The 19,971-nt window shown below is 42.0% G+C and overlaps 2 protein-coding genes across 2 annotated transcripts in view; both read right to left on the bottom strand.

Annotated features, from left to right (window-relative positions):
• Positions 1–19,971, bottom strand: part of LOC143767357 (uncharacterized) — a 340,694-nt gene that overhangs the window by 319,649 nt on the left and 1,074 nt on the right. The window contains exon 3 of the mRNA XM_077255618.1: positions 17,460–17,609. Within this exon, the coding sequence (XP_077111733.1) occupies positions 17,460–17,609 (150 nt within the window). The remainder of the gene's footprint in view (positions 1–17,459; positions 17,610–19,971) is intronic.
• LOC143767405 (oocyte zinc finger protein XlCOF7.2-like) lies at positions 237–17,125 on the bottom strand. The gene is made up of 4 exons (XM_077255735.1): positions 16,684–17,125; positions 16,503–16,600; positions 16,305–16,392; positions 237–2,599 (listed from the first exon to the last, which is right to left on the bottom strand). Exons 1-4 carry the CDS (start codon positions 16,814–16,816, stop codon positions 1,836–1,838), a joined length of 1,083 nt encoding a protein of 360 aa, XP_077111850.1. The 5' UTR covers positions 16,817–17,125; the 3' UTR covers positions 237–1,835.

Consider the following 19,971-nt stretch of genomic DNA (forward strand, 5'->3'; position numbering starts at 1 on the left):
TGGACGAGTTATAGTCTTTAGTGATCCTATTAATTTTACTATAAAATGTACTAAAACAAATGAGAAAATTATTCCAAGTCGGTTTTGTTTTATAATGTTAATTGTATACTAAGTTTTACCTAGAAATGTGATCCTTTAGGACAGGGTGCATGGGTTACAGCAACGGAGACTAAGGGCTAATCTAGGAGATAAGGCAAGGGCAGAGGCCCTGGCGTCTTCGCTATCTGAAGTATCCCGGGGAGCAAGGAGAGCTAGGGCGCCCCCTAGTATTAGGAACACAAAAGGTGCCCCAGGTCACTCGTCAGTCGAATCATGACAGACAGCATGATTACAGCGATAGCAAACACAGACTTTTTTTTTAAGTGGTGAAAAGAAATTTGGTTTTAGTTTTCCGAGACATGCAATGCTATTCATTTTCCATAAATAAAGCTGTGTGAAGGTTTCTTTATTCCGTGGTGTTTATATTCATACTACTTAACCCCAAGATGCCATAGTATTATGGAAAGGACAGGATCGACAAACATGTCAATGATATGAATGATAAAAGGAAACTACATTTTCAAAACATCTTGATTTATTCAGCATTTAATATGAGCACAACGTGCAGAAATACACACATTTAGATTCTTTTCACATTCTTTCAATGAGGTTTTTAACATTATGCCACGCTGAATACATTTCAGCATGCAAGTCATCAAAATCCATTGCTGGCAGCACCCTTTGCAACTGCCTACCAATGATGTCCCATCTGTGCTTGATGGAAGACAAGCCCAGAGATGTTGCCAGCCATGGTAGCATGTTTAAGCTGCTGAAACTAGCAAAAATAACATGTTGTCTGGTGTTGTCATGTTGCAAAAACAGCTTACGGGAAACTTAGAGAAGTGACAGTGCCACTGGTGACTTGGTTCCACCACTAAATCAATGTAACAGAGCTTAGGGAATGAAAGCTATAGGGGTCCGGTTACCATACATCATCCAACACCATGCCATAATGCCGGGAGTAGCACTGCTGTGACATTCCCTTATGAAGGCCTCTCCATAGCGCTGCCCGCATGGTCTCCAGCTGAATCTCTGTGTATCATTAGGTCCAAGACAAAAGCAGGACTTGTTATTGACTTAAATAGACTTCCACTGCCATCATGCACTGCACCATGACAGCCTTTGAAAGCGGTGGTGTGAGATCTATGGAACACCAGTAGCTGGATAACTAGCACATAACATAATATCATGTAAAAGTCTTATGATGGTTTATGTATACACTGTTTGACTACTTAAGCTTGGTATGTTGGTTCATGACGCGCAATTTTTCTAAACGGACGATCCATTCATACAGAAGTTATCCTATATGCATCTCTTACTGTCATTCTAATTTGTTGTCCCAACCATTGAGATTTGCAGTATTTAACAGTGCTAACATTTCGGCCTAAAAGTGATCTTGTAGGCCGAAGGTCTACAAGATCACTTGTCGACCCTCGGTCTCTCAATCAAGGATTCTGTTTCTCTCAGTTGGCCACAAGTGGCATGATGATGATAAAGAGGCAGCAAACAATCATCCAACTTTATGCAATTTTTTTAGGCTTCATGTGGCTAAAAAAACAGTAGTATTCTGGCTGTATTGAAGTTACATGCTTGAAAGTTTGATCATTTGCAAAATCTTATGGCTTGCTTTTTTTGTTGTACAGTTTCAATGTTCAGAGTGATTACATGGATATCAATTACGTTTCAGCAACAAATGGTAGTTGGTATAAATTGTTTCCTTTTTTGTAGACAAGTAACTTTATTAAAACTGTTTTTCTTGTATATGTTGTCAATAAGATTGTTAAAAATAAAAAGCACTAGTATCCAATGTGAGTCTTTTGATGTGTAACAAGATTTCTTTTCCGAGTAAAACATTTCCCACATTCTGAACATGAAAATGGCTTCTCCCCTTTGTGAGTTCTTTGATGTCTAACAAGATCTGTTTTATCAGTAAAACATTTCCCACATTCTGAACATGGAAAAGGCTTCTCCCCAGTGTGAGTTCTCTGATGTCGAGCAAAGTTTGATTTCTCATTAAAACATTTCCCACATTCTGAACATGAAAATGGTTTCTCCCCTGTGTGAGTTCTCCGATGTTTAATAAGATCTGATTTCACATTAAAACATTTACGACATTCTGAACATGAAAATGGCTTCTCTCCTGTGTGAATTCTCTGATGTCTAACAAGATTTGATTTCACATTAAAACATTTTCCACATTCTGAACATAAAAATGGTTTCTCCCCTGTGTGAATTCTCTGATGTGCAACAAGTCTTGATTTAATATTGTAATATTTCCCACATTCTGAACATGAAATTGGCTTCTCCCCTATATAAGCTATGTCATGTTCAACAGCCCTTCGGTGACTTTTGTTCTGCATACTGCTCCTTGAAGCAAATGAAAGGAACTGTTGAAAACGGTCAGATGACAGATTTTTTCTGAGATAGGCTGGAGGTATACCTGGAATAATGAAATGTTCGCCACATATATCTGGTGTGATACCATGATCATCTGCAGCAAAATCAGAACATATCAGATGTTCCTCTGAGCTCCTGGTACAGTCATCTGCCAAGAATAAAACTGATTTTATTATTTCTCAACAAAACTGTATTTAAACTATATGAAAATTGATATTCTATAATTTTAGAACACCTTCTTAGTAATTGTAATATGATTCAATTATCAACTGACTCAGACAAAAAATTTAAAGCAGTGACTAATAGATTATGATGTTAGGGGTGCTAAAACCTGAACAAGGGAAGGTAGAAGCCATCACAGCCTGGCCAATCCCATAAACCAAGAAGCAGATAATGTCCTTTCTAGGTACAGCTGGCTATTATAGAAAGTTTGTGCAAAACTACAGTGCTCTGGCTAAGCCATTAAGTGACCTGACAAAGAAGAAGCTTTCACCAATTTTTTTTCCTGGACTTCTCAATGTGAGAAATTCTTTGGTGCCCTAAAATCAGCATTGTTTAGTTCACCCATTCTTCAGGCCCCAGACTTCACTCAGTTTTGAGGTGCAGACTCATTCCAGGACTTATGTGCTAGGTGTGGTTCTCAGCCAGGTGAACTGTCAAGGTGAAGAGCACCCTATTCTCTACCTGAAGAGGAAATTCCTGCCCAGAGAGGCAGGCTGCTTATACGACAGTTGAAAAGGAGTGTTTAGCAATTGTGTGGACATAAACTGCAGCCATAACTCTATGAGCTCAACTTCTCCGTGATCACCGATCATAACCCACTGGGGTGGCTCAACAGACTAGTAGGGGATAATGAGAAATTGCTCAGATGGAGCATGATTTTAAAATATAAATATGATTGTAAGAGAAACTATAATATCGGTAAAATAAACGAGTTAAGGCTGCATCCAAATAATTGTCTCTAAACAAAAGGACATAACTTCTGCCTACTCTTATTGCAAGAACTCAGATCCCAGGGGTAGGGGGGTCTACTCAGAGAATACTGAGAGACGTCAAACTCAGTTCCCGAATCCTAGCTTTAAAGGGGTTAGCAAATGGTCAGAACTAGGCAGAATATTTCCTACTGACTGTATAGAGAAGAGTGGGGGGGAACATGATATTTGAAATGCAAGCTCAAGGTCCAGTCACCAAACAGCAATTTTTAAATAGTTCCATCAAGTGGTGCTGGAAATATGAGCCTATCGTCAGGACTTTAAAGCTGCGTGACACAAAAGAAGTTGTTCACATGTGACGGGTGCCTAGGAGACTGATGTAATCCATAACTCATTTCTTAAAGACAAGATAACTGTAGACAGAAATGTTTAGGTATTTCTGTTATTTCTCCCTTTTTATTTTATAACTGTTTTGCATATTTGTGTTTAGTTTTATTTTTATCTTTTTATATCTTTTATTGTGAGCACTATATTTTTATATTAAAGATTAAAATCTTTAATAAGTTTGTTCCTTGTATGCTCCAAAAAATCCATAACCTTTGAGAGAGTATGTGACTTTTGTTTGTCTGATAGTAATATATTTTGGGGGCTCATCAACCAGGGTGTTTGACGAGTGAGGTTGAGTCACCCGCCAGGGCAGTGGGGATACACGGTACAGGGTCCGGTCGCAATTAAAGGGGTGGTCAAGGTGGCAGGGACCCAGTCCGTGGCCCTGGGCACACAACTAAAAGGGGAAAGGTCTTTAAAGGGTTTTAATAAAGTTTGTGTTCATGATGCCACCTGTGGTTCTCGGTCAGAGGGGACCGACACTGCTCAAAGGGGTCCTCTGGGGTGATGTTACTGCAGCAAAGATGGTGACGCTTCCCACAGGTGAAGCGGGGTCCCCAGGGCTTCCGGTGTGTTTGGCAGGGTTGTTGAATGCCAGCAAATAAATGGAGGACAGAGGGTTGCAGTCTTTACCTGGTTTACTGATGTACCGGTAACAGGTGTCGATGGAGTCCAGTAAGCCTAAAGACAAGAGGAAATCCCTTTGCCAGGTCAGTTTGGGAGCCTTCTACTATGCGCTGGTTTCTAGTCCCTTGCTGTACGGGGTGTCCTAACAAGGTTCTCTTGCTCTGCTGTCCTGGGACAGTACCTGCACGGTAGGCAACTTGAGCTGTTTCTCTGGGGTCTCTTTACACGGTTACTCCGGGCTCTGGAATGCTGCTGTACCTCAGGTTTAATGTGGGCAAGTCGCTTTTAGCTTCCTGCCCTCCAGGTCTGCTGTGGGACTTGCAGTTGCCCACAGCCTCGGGCTCCCGGTGCCCAGTTTCTGCGCTCTGCTTAGAGGGGCCCAGTCACAGCCATCCTCTTGCTCCTAAGTTCTTCTGTGCTCCTTCACTGTCTGCTAGCAACTGAACAACTCTTCCTCCAGACCAGAATGTATATAGGGAAGTTCCCCTTAAACCAGGTTCAGAGCTCCCCCTTCTGGCCTGGAGTCAGAATGTGTTGAATGTACAGCTTACCTGCCAAAGGGATCCCTCCTGTCTCCAGGCATGGCATTACCCTCCCCAAGAGGAAGACAATACCACTGTGGTACCCGAACTACTGGGGTGCCACAATGGCAGCGTGCGTTAAGTAACTTTGGTGTGCAGACTGTGTCGGGGTGTGATTTATGCTCACTTTATAGCCAAAAACAGAGGTTGAGAGCTGGATTGAGTGAGAGGCGATAAGAAGTGTGTACGTGACACTTAAGACTTGTCCTTTTTGGTTCTCAATAAGAAGCTAGGATATTACAAAGACTCAATTAGATAAATGTCAGATATAGCAAAATTAAGTTAAAAATTAACTTTTAATTCTATAACTCTAAAATCAAGTTAAACAATGTGTAATGCAACACTCCAGGTGCATATGTGCAATATAATGGACACAAACAATGAAAACTGCTGGCATAGGCTGTACCCAGAAGTGAAAAAGATGTACCACAAAACCCCCCTACCTCACTGGATAGGAGTTTCTTTTGAATCAATGGTTTGTGCAGATTACGCTATAGATCGTGCAGCACCCCCTTACATTTCCTGCCTCATTTCTGTCTATGGGCCTAGCCGATGGTTGCGCTCTGCAAACGACTTTTGACTAACCTCTGCACTAATCCGTACTGCCCATTCCCGACTCCAAGACTTCTCCCACGTTGCGCCAATCCACTGGAATGCTTTACCCCAAGAAATTAGGACCAACCACAACTAGCACAGTTTTAGGCGCTCCCTCAAAACACAATTGTTCAGAGCGGCCTACCACGTTCCCTAATCAAAGTCATTTTATGTGTAAGTGTGCGTGTGTAGCCCATTCACTATCTCCACCTATCCCCCACCCTCCCGAAGATGGCTGGTCCATCATTGTAAATACATGATTGTAAATACACACCTGCACTTTGTATCTCCCCCACCTCATTGTAGATTGTGAGCTCTCACCAGCAGGGTTGCTATATTTTGCTTTAACCCCTTTCTGACATCTGACGTACTATCCCGTCGAGGTGGGGTGGGCCCGTATGACCACCGACGGGATAGTACGTCATACGCGATCGGCCGCGCTCACGGGGGGGAGCGCGGCCGATCGCGGCCGGGTGTCAGCTGCATATCGCAGCTGACATCCGGCACTATGTGCCAGGAGCGGTCACGGACCGCCCCCGGCACATTAACCCCCGGCACACCGCGATCAAACATGATCGCGGTGTACCGGCGGTATAGGGAAGCATCGCGCAGGGAGGGGGCTCCCTGCGGGCTTCCCTGAGACCCCCGGAGCAACGCGATGTGATCGCGTTGCTCCGAGGGTCTCCTACCTCACTCCTCGCCGCAGGTCCCGGATCCAAGATGGCTGCGGCATCCGGGTCCTGCAGGGAGGGAGGTGGCTTACCGAGCGCCTGCTCAGAGCAGGCGCTGGTAAGCCTGCAGCCCTGCACAGCAGATCGCAGATCTGGCAGAGTGCTGTGCACACTGCCAGATCAATGATCTGTGATGTCCCCCCCTGGGACAAAGTAAAAAAGTTAAAAAAAAAAATTCCCCACATGTGTGTAAAAAAAAAAAATAAAAAAAATATCCTAAATAAAGAAAAAAAATATATATATTATTCCCATAAATACATTTCTTTAGCTAAATAAAATAAAAAAACAATAAAAGTACACATATTTAGTATCGCCGCGTCCGTAACGACCCAACCTATAAAACTGCCCCACTAGTTAACCCCTTCAGTAAACACCGTAAGAAAAAAAAAAAAAAAACGAGGCAAAAAACAACGCTTTATTATCATACCGCCGAACAAAAAGTAAAATAACACGCGATCAAAAAGACTGATATAAATAACCATGGTACCGCTGAAAACGTCATCTTGTCCCGCAAAAAACGAGCCGCCATACAGCATCATCAGCAAAAAAAATAAAAAAATTATAGTCCTGAGAATAAAGCGATACCAAAATAATTATTTTTTCTATAAAATAGTTTTTATCGTATAAAAGCGCCAAAACATAAAAAAAATGATATAAATGAAATATCGCTGTAATCGTACTGACCCGAAGAATAAAACTGCTTTATCAATTTTACCAAACGCGGAACGGTATAAACGCCTCCCCCAAAAGAAATTCATGAATAGCTGGTTTTTGATCACTCTGCCTCACAAAAATCGGAATAAAAAGTGATCAAAAAATGTCACGTGTCCGAAAATGTTACCAATAAAAACGTCAACTTGTCCCGCAAAAAACAAGATCTCACATGACTCTGTGGACTCAAATATGGAAAAATTACAGCTCTCAAAATGTGGTAATGCAAAAAATATTTTTTGCAATAAAAAGCGTCTTTCAGTGTGTGACGGCTGCCAATCATAAAAATCCGCTAAATAACCCAGTATAAAAGTAAATCAAACCCCCCTTCATCACCCCCTTAGTTAGGGAAAAATAAAAAAATTAAAAAATGTATTTATTTCCATTTTCCCATTAGGGTTAGGGTTAGGGCTAGAGTTAGGACTAGAGTTAGGGCTACGGTTAGGGCAAGGGTTAGGGCTAGGGTTAGGGCTAGGGTTGGGGCTAGGGTTAGGGCTAGGGTTGGGGCTAGGGTTAGGGATAGGGCTAGGGTTATTACTAGGGTTAGGGCTAGGGTTAGGGCTAGGGTTGGGGCTAGGGTTGGGGCTACGGTTAGGGTTGGGGCTAAAGATAGGGTTAGGGTTTGGATTACATTTACGGTTGGGAATAGGGTTGGGTGTGTCTGGGTTAGAGGAGTGGTTAGGGTTACTGTTGGGATTAGGGTAAGGGGTGTGTTTGGATTAGGGTTTCAGTTATAATTGGGGGGTTTCCACTGTTTAGGCACATCAGGGGCTCTCCAAACGGGACATGGCATCCGATCTGAATTCCAGCCAATTCTGCGTTGAAAAAGGAAAACAGTGCTCCTTCCCTTCAGAGCTCTCCCGTGTGCCCAAACAGGGGTTTACCCCAACATATGGGGTATCAGCGTACTCAGGACAAATTGGACATCATCTTTTGGGGTCCAATTTCTCCTGCTACCCTTGGGAAAATACAAAACTGGGGGCCAAAAAATAAGTTTTGTGGGAAAAAAAGGATTTTTTATTTTCACGGCTCTGCGTTGTAAACTGTAGTGAAACACTTGGGGGTTCAAAGTTCTCACAACACATCTAGATAAGTTCCTTGGGGGGTCTAGTTTCCGATATGGGGTCACTTGTGGGGGGTTTGTACTATTTGGGTACATCAGGGGCTCTGCAAATGCAACGTGACGCCTGCAAACCAATCCATTTAAGTCTGTATTCCAAATGGCGCTCCTTCCCTTCCGAGCTCTGTCATGCGCCCAAACAGTGGTTCCCCCCCACATATGGGGTATCAGCGTACTCAGGACAAATTGGACAACAACGTTTGGGGTCCAATTTATCCTGATACCCTTGTGAAAATACAAAACTGGGGGCTAAAAATAATTTTTGTGAAAAAAAAAAGAATTTTTATTTTCACGGCTCTGCGTTATAAACTGTAATGAAACACTTGGGGGTTCAAAGCTATCAAAACACATCTAGATAAGTTCCTTAGGGGGTCTACTTTCCAAAATGGTGTCACTTGTGGGGGTTTTTAATGTTTAGGCACATCAGGGGCTCTCCAAACGCAACATGGCATCCCATCTTAATTCCAGTCAATTTTGCATTGAAAAGTAAAATAGCGCTCCTTCTCTTCCGAGCTCTGCTATGCGCCCAAACAGTGGTTTACCCCCACATATGGGGTATCGTCGTACTCAGGACAAATTGCACAACAACTTTTGTGGTCCAATTTCTTCTCTTACCCTTGGGGAAATAAAAAAATGGGGGCGAAAAGATCATTTTTGTGAAAAAATATGATTTTTTATTTTTACGGCTCTGCATTATAAACTTCTGTGAAGCACTTGTTGGGTCAAAGTGCTCAACACACATCTAGATAAGTTCCTTAAGGGGTCTACTTTCCAAAATGGTGTCACTTGTGGGGGGTTTCAATGTTTAGGCACATCAGGGGCTCTCCAAACGCAACATGGCGTCCCATCTCAATTCCAGTCGATTTTGCATTGAAAAGTCAAATGGCGCTCCTTCCCTTCCGAGCTCTGCCCTGCGCCCAAACAATGGTTTACACCCACATATGGGGTATCAGCGTACTCAGGACAAATTGCACAACAATTTTTGGGGTCCAATTTCTTCTCTTACCCTTGGGAAAATAAAAAATTGGGGCGAAAAGATCATTTTTGTGAAAAAATATGATTTTTTTATTTTTACGGCTCTGCATTATAAACTTCTGTGAAGCACTTGTTGTGTCAAAGTGCTCACCACACATCTAGATAAGATCCTTAGGGGGTCTACTTTCCAAAATGGTGTCACTTGTGGGGGGTTTCAATGTTTAGGCACATCAGGGGCTCTCCAAATGCAACATGGCGTCCCATCTCAATTCCAGTCAATTTTGCATTGAAAAGTCAAATGGCGCTCCTTTCCTTCCGAGCTCTGCCATGCGCCCAAACAGTGGTTTACCCCCACATATCGGGTATCAGCGTACTCAGGACAAATTGTACAACAAATTTTGGGGTCTATTTTCTCCTGTTACCCTTGGTAAAATAAAACAAATTGGAGCTGAAATAAATTTTGTGTGAAAAAAAGTTAAATGTTTATTTTTATTTAAACATTCCAAAAATTCCTGTGAAACACCTGAAGGGTTAATAAACTTATTGAAAGTGGTTTTGAGTACCTTGAGGGGTGTAGTTTTTAGAATGGTGTCACACTTGGGTATTTTCTATCATATAGACCCCTCAAAATGACTTCAAATGAGATGTGGTCCCTAAAAAAAAATGGTGTTGTAAAAATGAGAAATTGCTGGTCAACTTTTAACCCTTATAACTCCGTCACAAAAAAAAATTTTGGTTCCAAAATTGTGCTGATGTAAAGTAGACATGTGGGAAATGTTACTTATTAAGTATTTTGCGTGACATATGTCTGTGATTTAAGGGCATAAAAATTCAAAGTTGGAAAATTGCGAAATTTTCTAAATTTTCGCCAAATATTCACTTTTTTTCACAAATAAACGCAAGTTATATCGAAGAAATTTTACCACTATCATGAAGTACAATATGTCACGAGAAAACAATGTCAGAATCGCCAAGATCCGTTAAAGCGTTCCAGAGTTATAACCTCATAAAGGGACAGTGGTCAGAATTGTAAAAATTGGCCCGGTCATTAACGTGCAAACCACCCTTGGGGGTGAAGGGGTTAATCATTATATTATTGTTAACGTTGTTACTTATGACTGTTGTATTTGAAACTGTTTAACTGTAAAGGGCTGCGGAATATGTTGGCGCTATAAAAATAAAGATTATTATTATTATACATCATACACCCCTCACTTATCCTACCTTTCACATGGGTTCAGACATGCAAATATACCCCGCCTTGATGATAACATATAGACCATAATCCGCATAGTCCATATACTTGTTGTTTACACAAGACAACGTGCTGCCGAGATCGATGATATTTTTATAGCATGTTTAACCCCTTTACCCCGAAGCCTATTTTTACCTGACCAGGCCAGTTTTTATAATTGTGACAACTGTCACTTTATGAGGTCATAACTCTGGAATACTTCAATGGATCCCACGGATTCTGAGAATGTTTCCTCGTGACATATTGTAGTTCATCATAGTGGTAAATTTCTTTGATATTACCTGCGTTTATTTGTGGGGAAAAAAAGGAACTTTCTCCAAAAATTTTAAAATGTCGCAATCTTCAAACTTTTAATTTTTATGTCCTTAAATCAGAGAGTCATATTGCACAAAATAGCTAATAAATAACATTTCCCACATGTCTACTTTACATCAGCTCAATTTTGGTAACAATTTATTTTTGTTAGGAAGTTATAAAGGGTTAAACTTTGACCAGCGATTTCTCATTTTTACAACAAAATTTGCAAAACCATATTTTTTTAGGGACCACCTCACATTTGAAGTGACTTTGAGGGGCTTACATGACAGAAAATACCCAAAAGTGACACCATTCTAAAAACTGCACCCCTCAAGGTGCTCAAAACCACATTCAAGAAGTCTATTAACACTTCAGGTGCTTCACAGGAATTTTTGTAATGTAAAGCGTAACAGGAGGAAATAGATCATACAATTTGTTGTGCAATTTCTCCTGAGCATGCTCATACCCCATATTTGTGGGAAATCTACTGTTTGGGCACACAGCAGGCCTCGGAAGGGAAGGAGCGCCATTTCACTTTTTGAATGTAAAATTTGCTGGAATAATTAGCAGACGCCATGTCGTGTTTGGAGAGCCACTGATGTGCGTAAACAGTGGAAACCCCCCACAAGTGACACCATTTTAGAAACTAGACCCCTTAGGGAAATTATCTAGATGTGCATTGAACACCTTGACCCCTCAGGTGCTTCACAGAAGTTTATAACGCTAAGCCGTGAAAATGTTTTTAGTTTTTTCTTAAAAAACCAAAACACTTTTTTTCCCCGCAAAAATCTTTTTTAGCTCCAAATTTTGCATTTTCACAAGGGCAACAGGAGAAAATGGACCCCAAAATTTGTTGTGCAATTTCTCCAAAGTTCACAACATATATGTTGTCGAAAACTACTTTTGAGGCACAGTGCAAAGCTCAGAAGGGAAGCAGCGCCATATTACAGTGCAGATTTTGCTCCACTTGTTTGAGGGTGCCATGTTGTTACATTGGCAGAGCCCCTGAGGTGCCAGCACAGCAGAACCCCCCATAAGTGACCTCATTTTACAAACTAAACCTCTCAATTAATTAATCTAGGGGTGCAGTGATTATATTGACACCACAGGTGTGTCACAGATTTTTATACCATTGGGCAGTGAAGATAAAATAATTTATGTTTTTACTACCAAGATTGTGTGTTAGCCCCAAGATTTACATTTTCTTACTGGGAAATGGGTATAAATGGCATCAAAATGTGTCCTACAATTTCTACTGAATGTGGCAATACCCATATTGGGCTGTACAGTACCACTTTGCCATACGGAGAGACTCGGGAGGAACGGAGCGCTGCTTGCGTCCTGGAGCGCAGATTTTCCTAGAATAGTTTGCAGATTCGATATAAAAAGCCCCTAAGTGCTAGAAAAGCAGAATCCCCCCTCAAGTGACCACATTGTGGAAAGTAAAAGCCTTTGGAAATTTATCTACAGCTGTAGAGATGATTTTGACTCCATGGGTGTTTTCCAGAAACAAGCAGTAGTAGATGTTGCTGAGTGAAAATTGCAAACTATCGATGCAGTCACCAGTACATTATGCCCACCTCATGATTCTGGAGACAGGCACCTGTAAATTAAGCGGGCTCTCATCACTACAGAAATGCCAAACATGTGGGCGCTATATGTGGTTTAGGCACACTAGGGCACAGAAGGGAGGGGGCATTTGAATTTGGGAGCAGACAATTTGCTGAATTCCTTTTGGGGCAAGAATCCATTTATTTTTTAAAAGGGCCTTTGTGCTACCAGTAATGTGGAAGCCCCCTATATTTTCGTTAATAACGGACCTGAGCGAGGGCTTGCTTTATTTGTGGATTAAGTTGAAGCTTTTATTGGGAACATTTTACATAACATTTATAATCACAATTATTCGGCACTCTACGTTGAGCACTTACAGTGGGGTTTCCATCTAAATCTCAGAGTGAAGTGACAGATGAAACCCCCGATGGATCTATTCACTATAATGAGGCAGCAGAGTTATTCTAGACTCCGTCTGGACTCAGCGCGGTCCTTCCTTTTCATAAGTGCACACAATCTGCCTCATAATAGGGAATCTTCTGATGGGGGTTCTGTCTGAATCACGTATTTCAGAGATGTACACAGAAACCCCAGTGTAAGCGCTCAGAGTAGAGCGCAGGATAAATATGCGCCGAGCCTTACTGTAATCTTTGAGAGGCAATATGAAAAAAAAATAAAAAATCAACAGCATGTGAGAATTGGTTTAATTTTTTACGCCGTTCCTCGTGCGGTATAAGTGATCTGGTGACTATTGTTCGGGTCGGTGCGATAACAGCGATAATAGATTTATATTATTTTTTGTTTGGCTGCTGTCACGCACTAAAATATGTATTTTATTGCAAAAACTAGTTTTTGCATCACCATATTTTGTGAGCTATAATTTTTCCATATTTCGGCCGACAGAGTCATGCTATGGCTTGTTTTTCCGAGACGAGCTGACATTTTTTATTGGTACCATTTTCGGGCACATGACATTTTTTGATTCTGAATTATGGGAGAACAAAAACTAGCAATTCAGGAATTGCTTTTTTTTTTTTTTTTTTTTTTATACCATTCCACATGTGGTCAGTACGATTACAGCGATACCCCATTTTATATTTTTTTATGTTTTGGCGCTTTTACACAAAAACAATTTTAATGAAAAAAATATTTTTGCATCGCTTTTTCAGCAATACCATTTTTATTTTCATTTGTCTTTTTGATCGGCGGTATGATGATAAAGCATTGTTTTTTGTCTCCAAGGAGTCTCTATCTTGCCCGGCATGATGTGCCTCACAGGCTGCATGGCCACTATGGGTCAACAGGGAGGGTACAAAGACTGTGACCTCCGAGGACTTAAAAGTGACAGGTTCCGCAGCAACAGGGAGGATACACTGCCGTGACCTCCGAGGCTCCAACTTCACCCAGGCAATGCCTCACGGGCTGTAACCATGCTTCCCTCAGGGGAGGCCATGGAATACATGGCCCCCGAGGCGACTACCGGCACCTGGTGACAGGTGCAGCAAAAAAATGTCTGCCCAAATCCACCCGACCCAGACCCAGGCATCCTCTTCTGTTCTTCAGAAGTCTTCATCTTGAGGGTTCCCCATCAAGGACAGGAAACCAACTGATGTGGAGAGAGGATCCGCCCCTTTTATCTTGAAGGTTTCCTGTCCTTGAAGGGCGGATCCCCTCTCTCCTGGTGCCGTCATGTATGATGGAAAAAAATATGTATTTCTTTTTTGTTCTTTATTTGGGGATTTTATTATTTATTTTTAATATTTGTACTTATTTTTTTATTTTTTTAAACTTTTTTACATAGTCATATCCTGGGACATCACTGTATATTGTTAGATCGTTGATCTGATACTCTGCAATGCTTCTACACTGCAGAGCATCGTAGCAACGACTGACAAGCAGGGAAGGAGGCGTCTCAGGTCCTGCTCTCTGCACGCACTGTGGAGCCCCCTTCCCTGAAGGACCCCACGGCCATCTTGTGGTCGGGGTCTCCATGGATTGCTTTGCTTTGTCATGATGGAAGCGAGTAGGTAATGGCTTCTCTATGTCGCTGTCACTACTGGCGTTAAATGCCCACAATCAATGCTAGCACTGATCGTGGGCATTGCTGCGGGTTGTCAGCTCTCACACAGAGGTGACACCTGCACCTGATTGCCTCAGCGCTCAGCGTGAGGGCATGCGATAGCGGCTCCGTACATATACTGCTGTTTGTGGGAACACAAATTATATATTGTATATTGCAGGTTGAATAAAAAAATCAAATTAACAACCTGCAATTGTATTGTATTGCATTATTTTTAATAGTAACTCTATAAATCAAAAATCTCTATTACTGTTTTCAGCTCTTATAATGTACTACAGAGAAATAGCTGTATATAACAGTACTTTATGCTTGTAAAGAAGAATGCTATTGAGGTTTTTAGGCTGAGAAAATTCTCATGTACATAACAGTGCAGCCTGTGGCTGGCAATGTTTCTGCCTTATATATCAGAGGTGCTCAACGCTAATAAGCACAGTGTCCGGCGTTAGACAGGACTGTGAATACAGAAGTATCGTCTCAGCAGCAGCTCACAAGTGCACTATGGCTTCGGTGGAGAAATCTAGATGTGGAGAAAGCATAATAGAGTAATACCCTCTGAGTGAAAGTGGGTAAGTGCTTGGTTAACGCTCACCTAATGGAGTTGTAAAAGGAACAACTCCTATGTAGGCATGAAGAAAAACAAGTGCTTTCGCCTCTTGGCTGGTTGATAAGATCCTCTAAGAAATATTAGTTCTGCTTGGATGAAAACGTACAAAAAGTGTTTCAACGTAGTACCAATGTCTTTATCAAGTGTTTTTTTCCACTTTATAAAGATGCCAGTACAGCGTTGAAACGCATTGTGAATAAAAAAAATGTTATCATTCTTGAAGAATCGGATAACTCCAGAACAGCGCAGCCCACCTAACATTTTTCACCCAACTGGATCCAATGACTCCAGTTTAGACACCCTTGTATTTTTTTAACAATTTTAATATTAAAATCCACAGTGAAAATTATGTTTGAACAAACCCTAAAAAATTCAGCACCTATTTTTACACGCCAGTGACAGAGAATAATCTATAATAATAATAATAATTTTTATTTATATAGCGCCAACATATTCCGCAGCGCTTTACAACTTATAGAGGGGACTTGTACAGACAATAGACATCACAGCATGACAGAAATCACAGTTCAAAACAGATACCAGGAGGAATGAGGGCCCTGCTCGCAAGCTTACAAACTATGAGGAAAAGGGGAGACACGAGAGGTGGATGGTAACAATTGCTTTAGTTATTTGGACCAGCCATAGTGTAAGGCTCGGGTGTTCATGTAAAGCTGCATGAACCAGTTAACAGCCTAAGTATGTAGCAGTACAGACACAGAGGGCTATTAACTACATAAAGTGTATGAGAACACGATGCAAGGAACCTGATTATGTGTTTTGTTTTTTTTTATATTTTTAATAGGCCACACATGGATAGTTAGGTTAATGCGTTGAGGCAGTAGGCCAGTCTGAACAAATGCGTTTTTAGGGCACGCTTAAAACTGTGAGGATTGGGGATTAATCATATTAACCTAGGTAGTGCATTCCAAAGAATCGGCGCAGCACGTGTAAAGTCTTGGAGACGGGAGTGGGAGGTTCTGATTATTGAGGATGCTAAGCTGAGGTCATTAGCGGAGCGGAGGGCACGGGTAGGCTGGTAGACTGAGACCAGAGAGGAGATGTAGGGTGGTGCTGAGCCATGGAGTGCTTTGTGGATGAGGATAGTAGTTTTGTACTGGATTTTGGAGTGGATGGGTAGCCAGTGTAATGACTGGCACAAGGTAGAGGCATCGGTGTAACGGTTGGTGAGGAATATGATCCTGGCAGCAGCATTCAGGACAGATTGGAGCGGGGAGAGTTTGGTAAGAGGGAGGCCGATTAGTAGAGAGTTACAATAGTCCAGACGGGAATGAATAAGAGAAACAGTAAGAGTTTTTGCAGAGTCGAAAGTAAGAAAAGGTCGAATTCTAGAAATGTATTTGAGATGCAGATAAGAAGAGCGAGCGAATCTATGACTTTTCTGCATTTAGTGGTAACTACTCACCAATTTGATTATTAGGAATCTTCTCTTTACGTTGCTCATCGCCCCTTACATATATCTCTGTAGTATTCATAGGGGTCAGCTCTTTACCCTGAAACAAATATTAATCATTACACAAGTGTAAAACAAGACTGAACACAAGACCTTCACAGCCTTCTGCACATCATAGGGGAGATCTCATGACACCTTCTCTCCATCTACCTGATGATCCTGAAGAACATTGGGATTTTCTTGTTTGCAGTCCTTTGGAAGAAGAGGACGGGGACATCTCTCTGGTGTTGTCCTCTCACTGGATAGATCTGGAGGAAACACATACAGGGACTGAATTCATTCTTTACATACAGATAATTATAAGCCGTGTGTATTTAGTCCTGTCTATTACCTGGTGATGTGAGGGGCTGGGGAACCACCATCATGACGTCCTTGTACAGATCTTTGTGTCCTTCTAAATACTCCCACTCCTCCATGGAGAAATAGACGGCGACATCCTGACACCTTATAGGAACCTGACACATACAATGATTCACATTAGGCAGTCAGCTCAGATACCATAGGTAAGTGTTCACACCAGGCAGTCAGTGTAGTTACCCATTCGATCTGAGATTACCTTGACGTTTTGGTGAATGGGCTCACAACGTTTGCAAATCTTGTGCTAAAAATCTCATGTGTTTGTTCATAAAGTTCATAAGCCAGTATGCTATTCACATTTCACATATTTCACATTTCCTTAGTTTTTAGCACAGACGAATGTGGCCATTGATCTATTTTTGTACATACAATGATACCGTCATCCCCCCGATCCCTCCATAGCGTTACATAATAATGTCCCAGCATTCCCAGCAGTGTCACCTCTCCAGTCAGCAGCTCAATCGTCTTGTAGGTGAGTTCTAGGATCTTCTGGACATTGATATCCTCATATATCAGGGGGTGAGGTGGAGGCCCCATGATTGGGCTCAGGGGTCTTCCCCAACCCTCAGACACAGGGTCCTGACAGCGCTCCCTAGAGGTCTTCTTCACTACTGTGTAATCCTGGTTATGGAGGGACACATTAATAAACCTCACTACAGACATTTCCAGTGTCCTCACCTCTCCAGTTCTGTCCATCTGTTATTCCCATAGATAAGAATGATGTAATGTGACGTCATCTGAATCTCTCACCTCTCCAGTAAGCCGGAAGAGGATCTCTAGGGTGAGGTGTAATATCCTCTCCGCCATCTTGTCCCTGTCCCTCTCCATCCTTGTAGGGTCACTCAGGAGAATTCTCTTATATAGAAGATCTCCACTGAGAGGATCCGATATTGTAGGGACCTGAATGGGGAGAAGATGACGATGGAACATCATAAAGATCCCATGTAAGAAATCTCCGGAGCTGTTACCGGCATCACATGATCACTACATCCAGTCATGGCCCCGTCCTGCCCCCGGTATAACACACAGTCCCATTATAGTCACATACAGAGATTTATCACAGGATATCTCCAATCCAGCACCAAAAACACAAAACAAATCTAAAAAGAAAAATCTAAAATATCTAAATCTTTATCAAATATTTCTGGGGGCATCAGTAACAGATATAGATAGAACATTAATATCTTCTGATAGTGACAACATGGAGCGGGCGACGGAAATAATGGAGACAGTACAGTAACAGAGCAGCGAGCGACGTCAGGAGGGAAGTGACCCAATGTAATCCAATACAGACAGAGATTCTCATATACACTGACAGGCAAAAGGGTAACAATGTTTTGAACTTTTGACTTTCAGGTTCCATATCTCACCATCCACATGCTTCTAATGTGAGACTACCATCATTTTATAGACAAAGACAACATCTGCAAGGAGTTTGTATGTTCTCGCCATGTTTGCGTGCGTTTCCTCAAGGTTCTCTAGTTTCCTCCCACACTTCAAAAACATACTGATACGGAATCTAGATTGTGAGCCCCAATAGGGACATTATTGATAATATCTATAAAGTACGTAGGAAATAATGGCGCTATATAGCGAGTAAAATAAATAAAAATAAATCATCTTGGCTATCTCATACATAAATTTGACTTTCAGTTATTTATGTCACTGTATTGTTACTGTTTTTCTCCTGGTGGTGGAAAAATCTTTTTCTTCCTGAATACTACAAAATACAACCTGTTCTCATATTCCCTAATAACTCAGTGTGTTATTAAGTTGATTCCAAAGCAAAAGAGAGAAAACGGCATAATCCAGCTAATCGATAGCTGTCTCTCGGCCAAGAAAATTGCCAAACTACATCATGCGAGTGCCATGACAGTTGGAAAAATACAAAATGAAGTCCATCAATCCACTCAAAAGCCAAGAGATGGAGTCAACAAGGTCTCTCCATTCTAGCACGACAGACATGACAGCGGAGGTAAGCTACGTAACAGTGAGATCACAGACGTCCATGCAAGCACTGTGCAACACACGTTACACAAGTCAGGAATGATGGCTCGAAAAAAGGTGAAGAATCCTCGACTTCAATACCGTCACTTGACTGAAAATAGTATGAAAAGTGGACAGTAGTTGATTGGAAATGGGTGATTTGGAGCAATGAGACAAAAGTTAATAGCCTCTGATGGATGCAAAACAGTCTGAAAGAAAACCAGGAAAAAGGGGCTAAATGATAGAAAAATTATTTATTTATCATGCTTATATAGGGCTATTTTATTCCGCAGCGCTTTACATACATTCTCATCACTGTTCCCAATAGGGCTCACAATCTAAGGCAGGCAACTGTTCCCCAGAGTACCCACATGCATCAAGTTCCCAGACCAAGGGTTAGGCGTTATCCATTCTGGAGAATGAAAAGTGCGGATGATGAACGAATGGTTATTTGCAACCTGTGCCATACTAAGATCAGCAGCGACGTGACCACTACCAGCCAGACCATGATGATCAGTATGCTCAGTCACGTCATCAAAGCACCAGTATGTCTTCGAAGTGTGGGAGGAAACCACAGAACCTGGAGGAAACCCACGGAAACATGTGGAGAACAAACAAATTTATTGCAGATGTTGTCCTTGGCGGGATTTGAATACAGGACACCAGTGCTGCAAACTACAGTGCTAACCATTGAGCCACTGTGCTGTCAAGGAAATGTCAAGTTCGGTGGAGGAAGCCTGATGACATGGGGTTGTTTACTGCACCACCCTCCTCTGTGGCCTCCCCACTAACTCCCTTGCACCACTCCAGTCTGTCCTCAACCCTGCTGCCCAGCTAATCCACCTATCTTCTACCCTGCTTCTCCCCTCTGCAAATCCCTCCACTGGCTCCCAATTCCCCAACGAATCCAGTTCAAAATACTAACACTGATCTACAAAGCCATCCACAACCTGTCCCTCCCTATATCTCTGAACTAATCTCAAACTATCTTCCCTCACGTAATCTTCGATCCTCCCAAGACCTCCTACTCTCTTAGACAGTTATTTGTTCCTCACACAACCGCCTCCAAGATTTCTCCCAAATATCCCCCATCCTCTGGAATTCCATGCCTCAACATGTCCGATTATCCACCACCCTCGGATCCTTCAGACAGAACCTGAAAACCCATCACTTCAGGAAAGCCTACAGCCTGCAATAACCATTCTGCCGCCTCACCAACCACCCGAGCTGCCGCCTCACCACCACCAGAGCTGCCGCCTCACCAACCACCCGAATT

Source organism: Ranitomeya variabilis, chromosome 4 (assembly GCF_051348905.1).
Source record: "Ranitomeya variabilis isolate aRanVar5 chromosome 4, aRanVar5.hap1, whole genome shotgun sequence".
NCBI classification, from domain to species: domain Eukaryota; kingdom Metazoa; phylum Chordata; class Amphibia; order Anura; family Dendrobatidae; genus Ranitomeya; species Ranitomeya variabilis.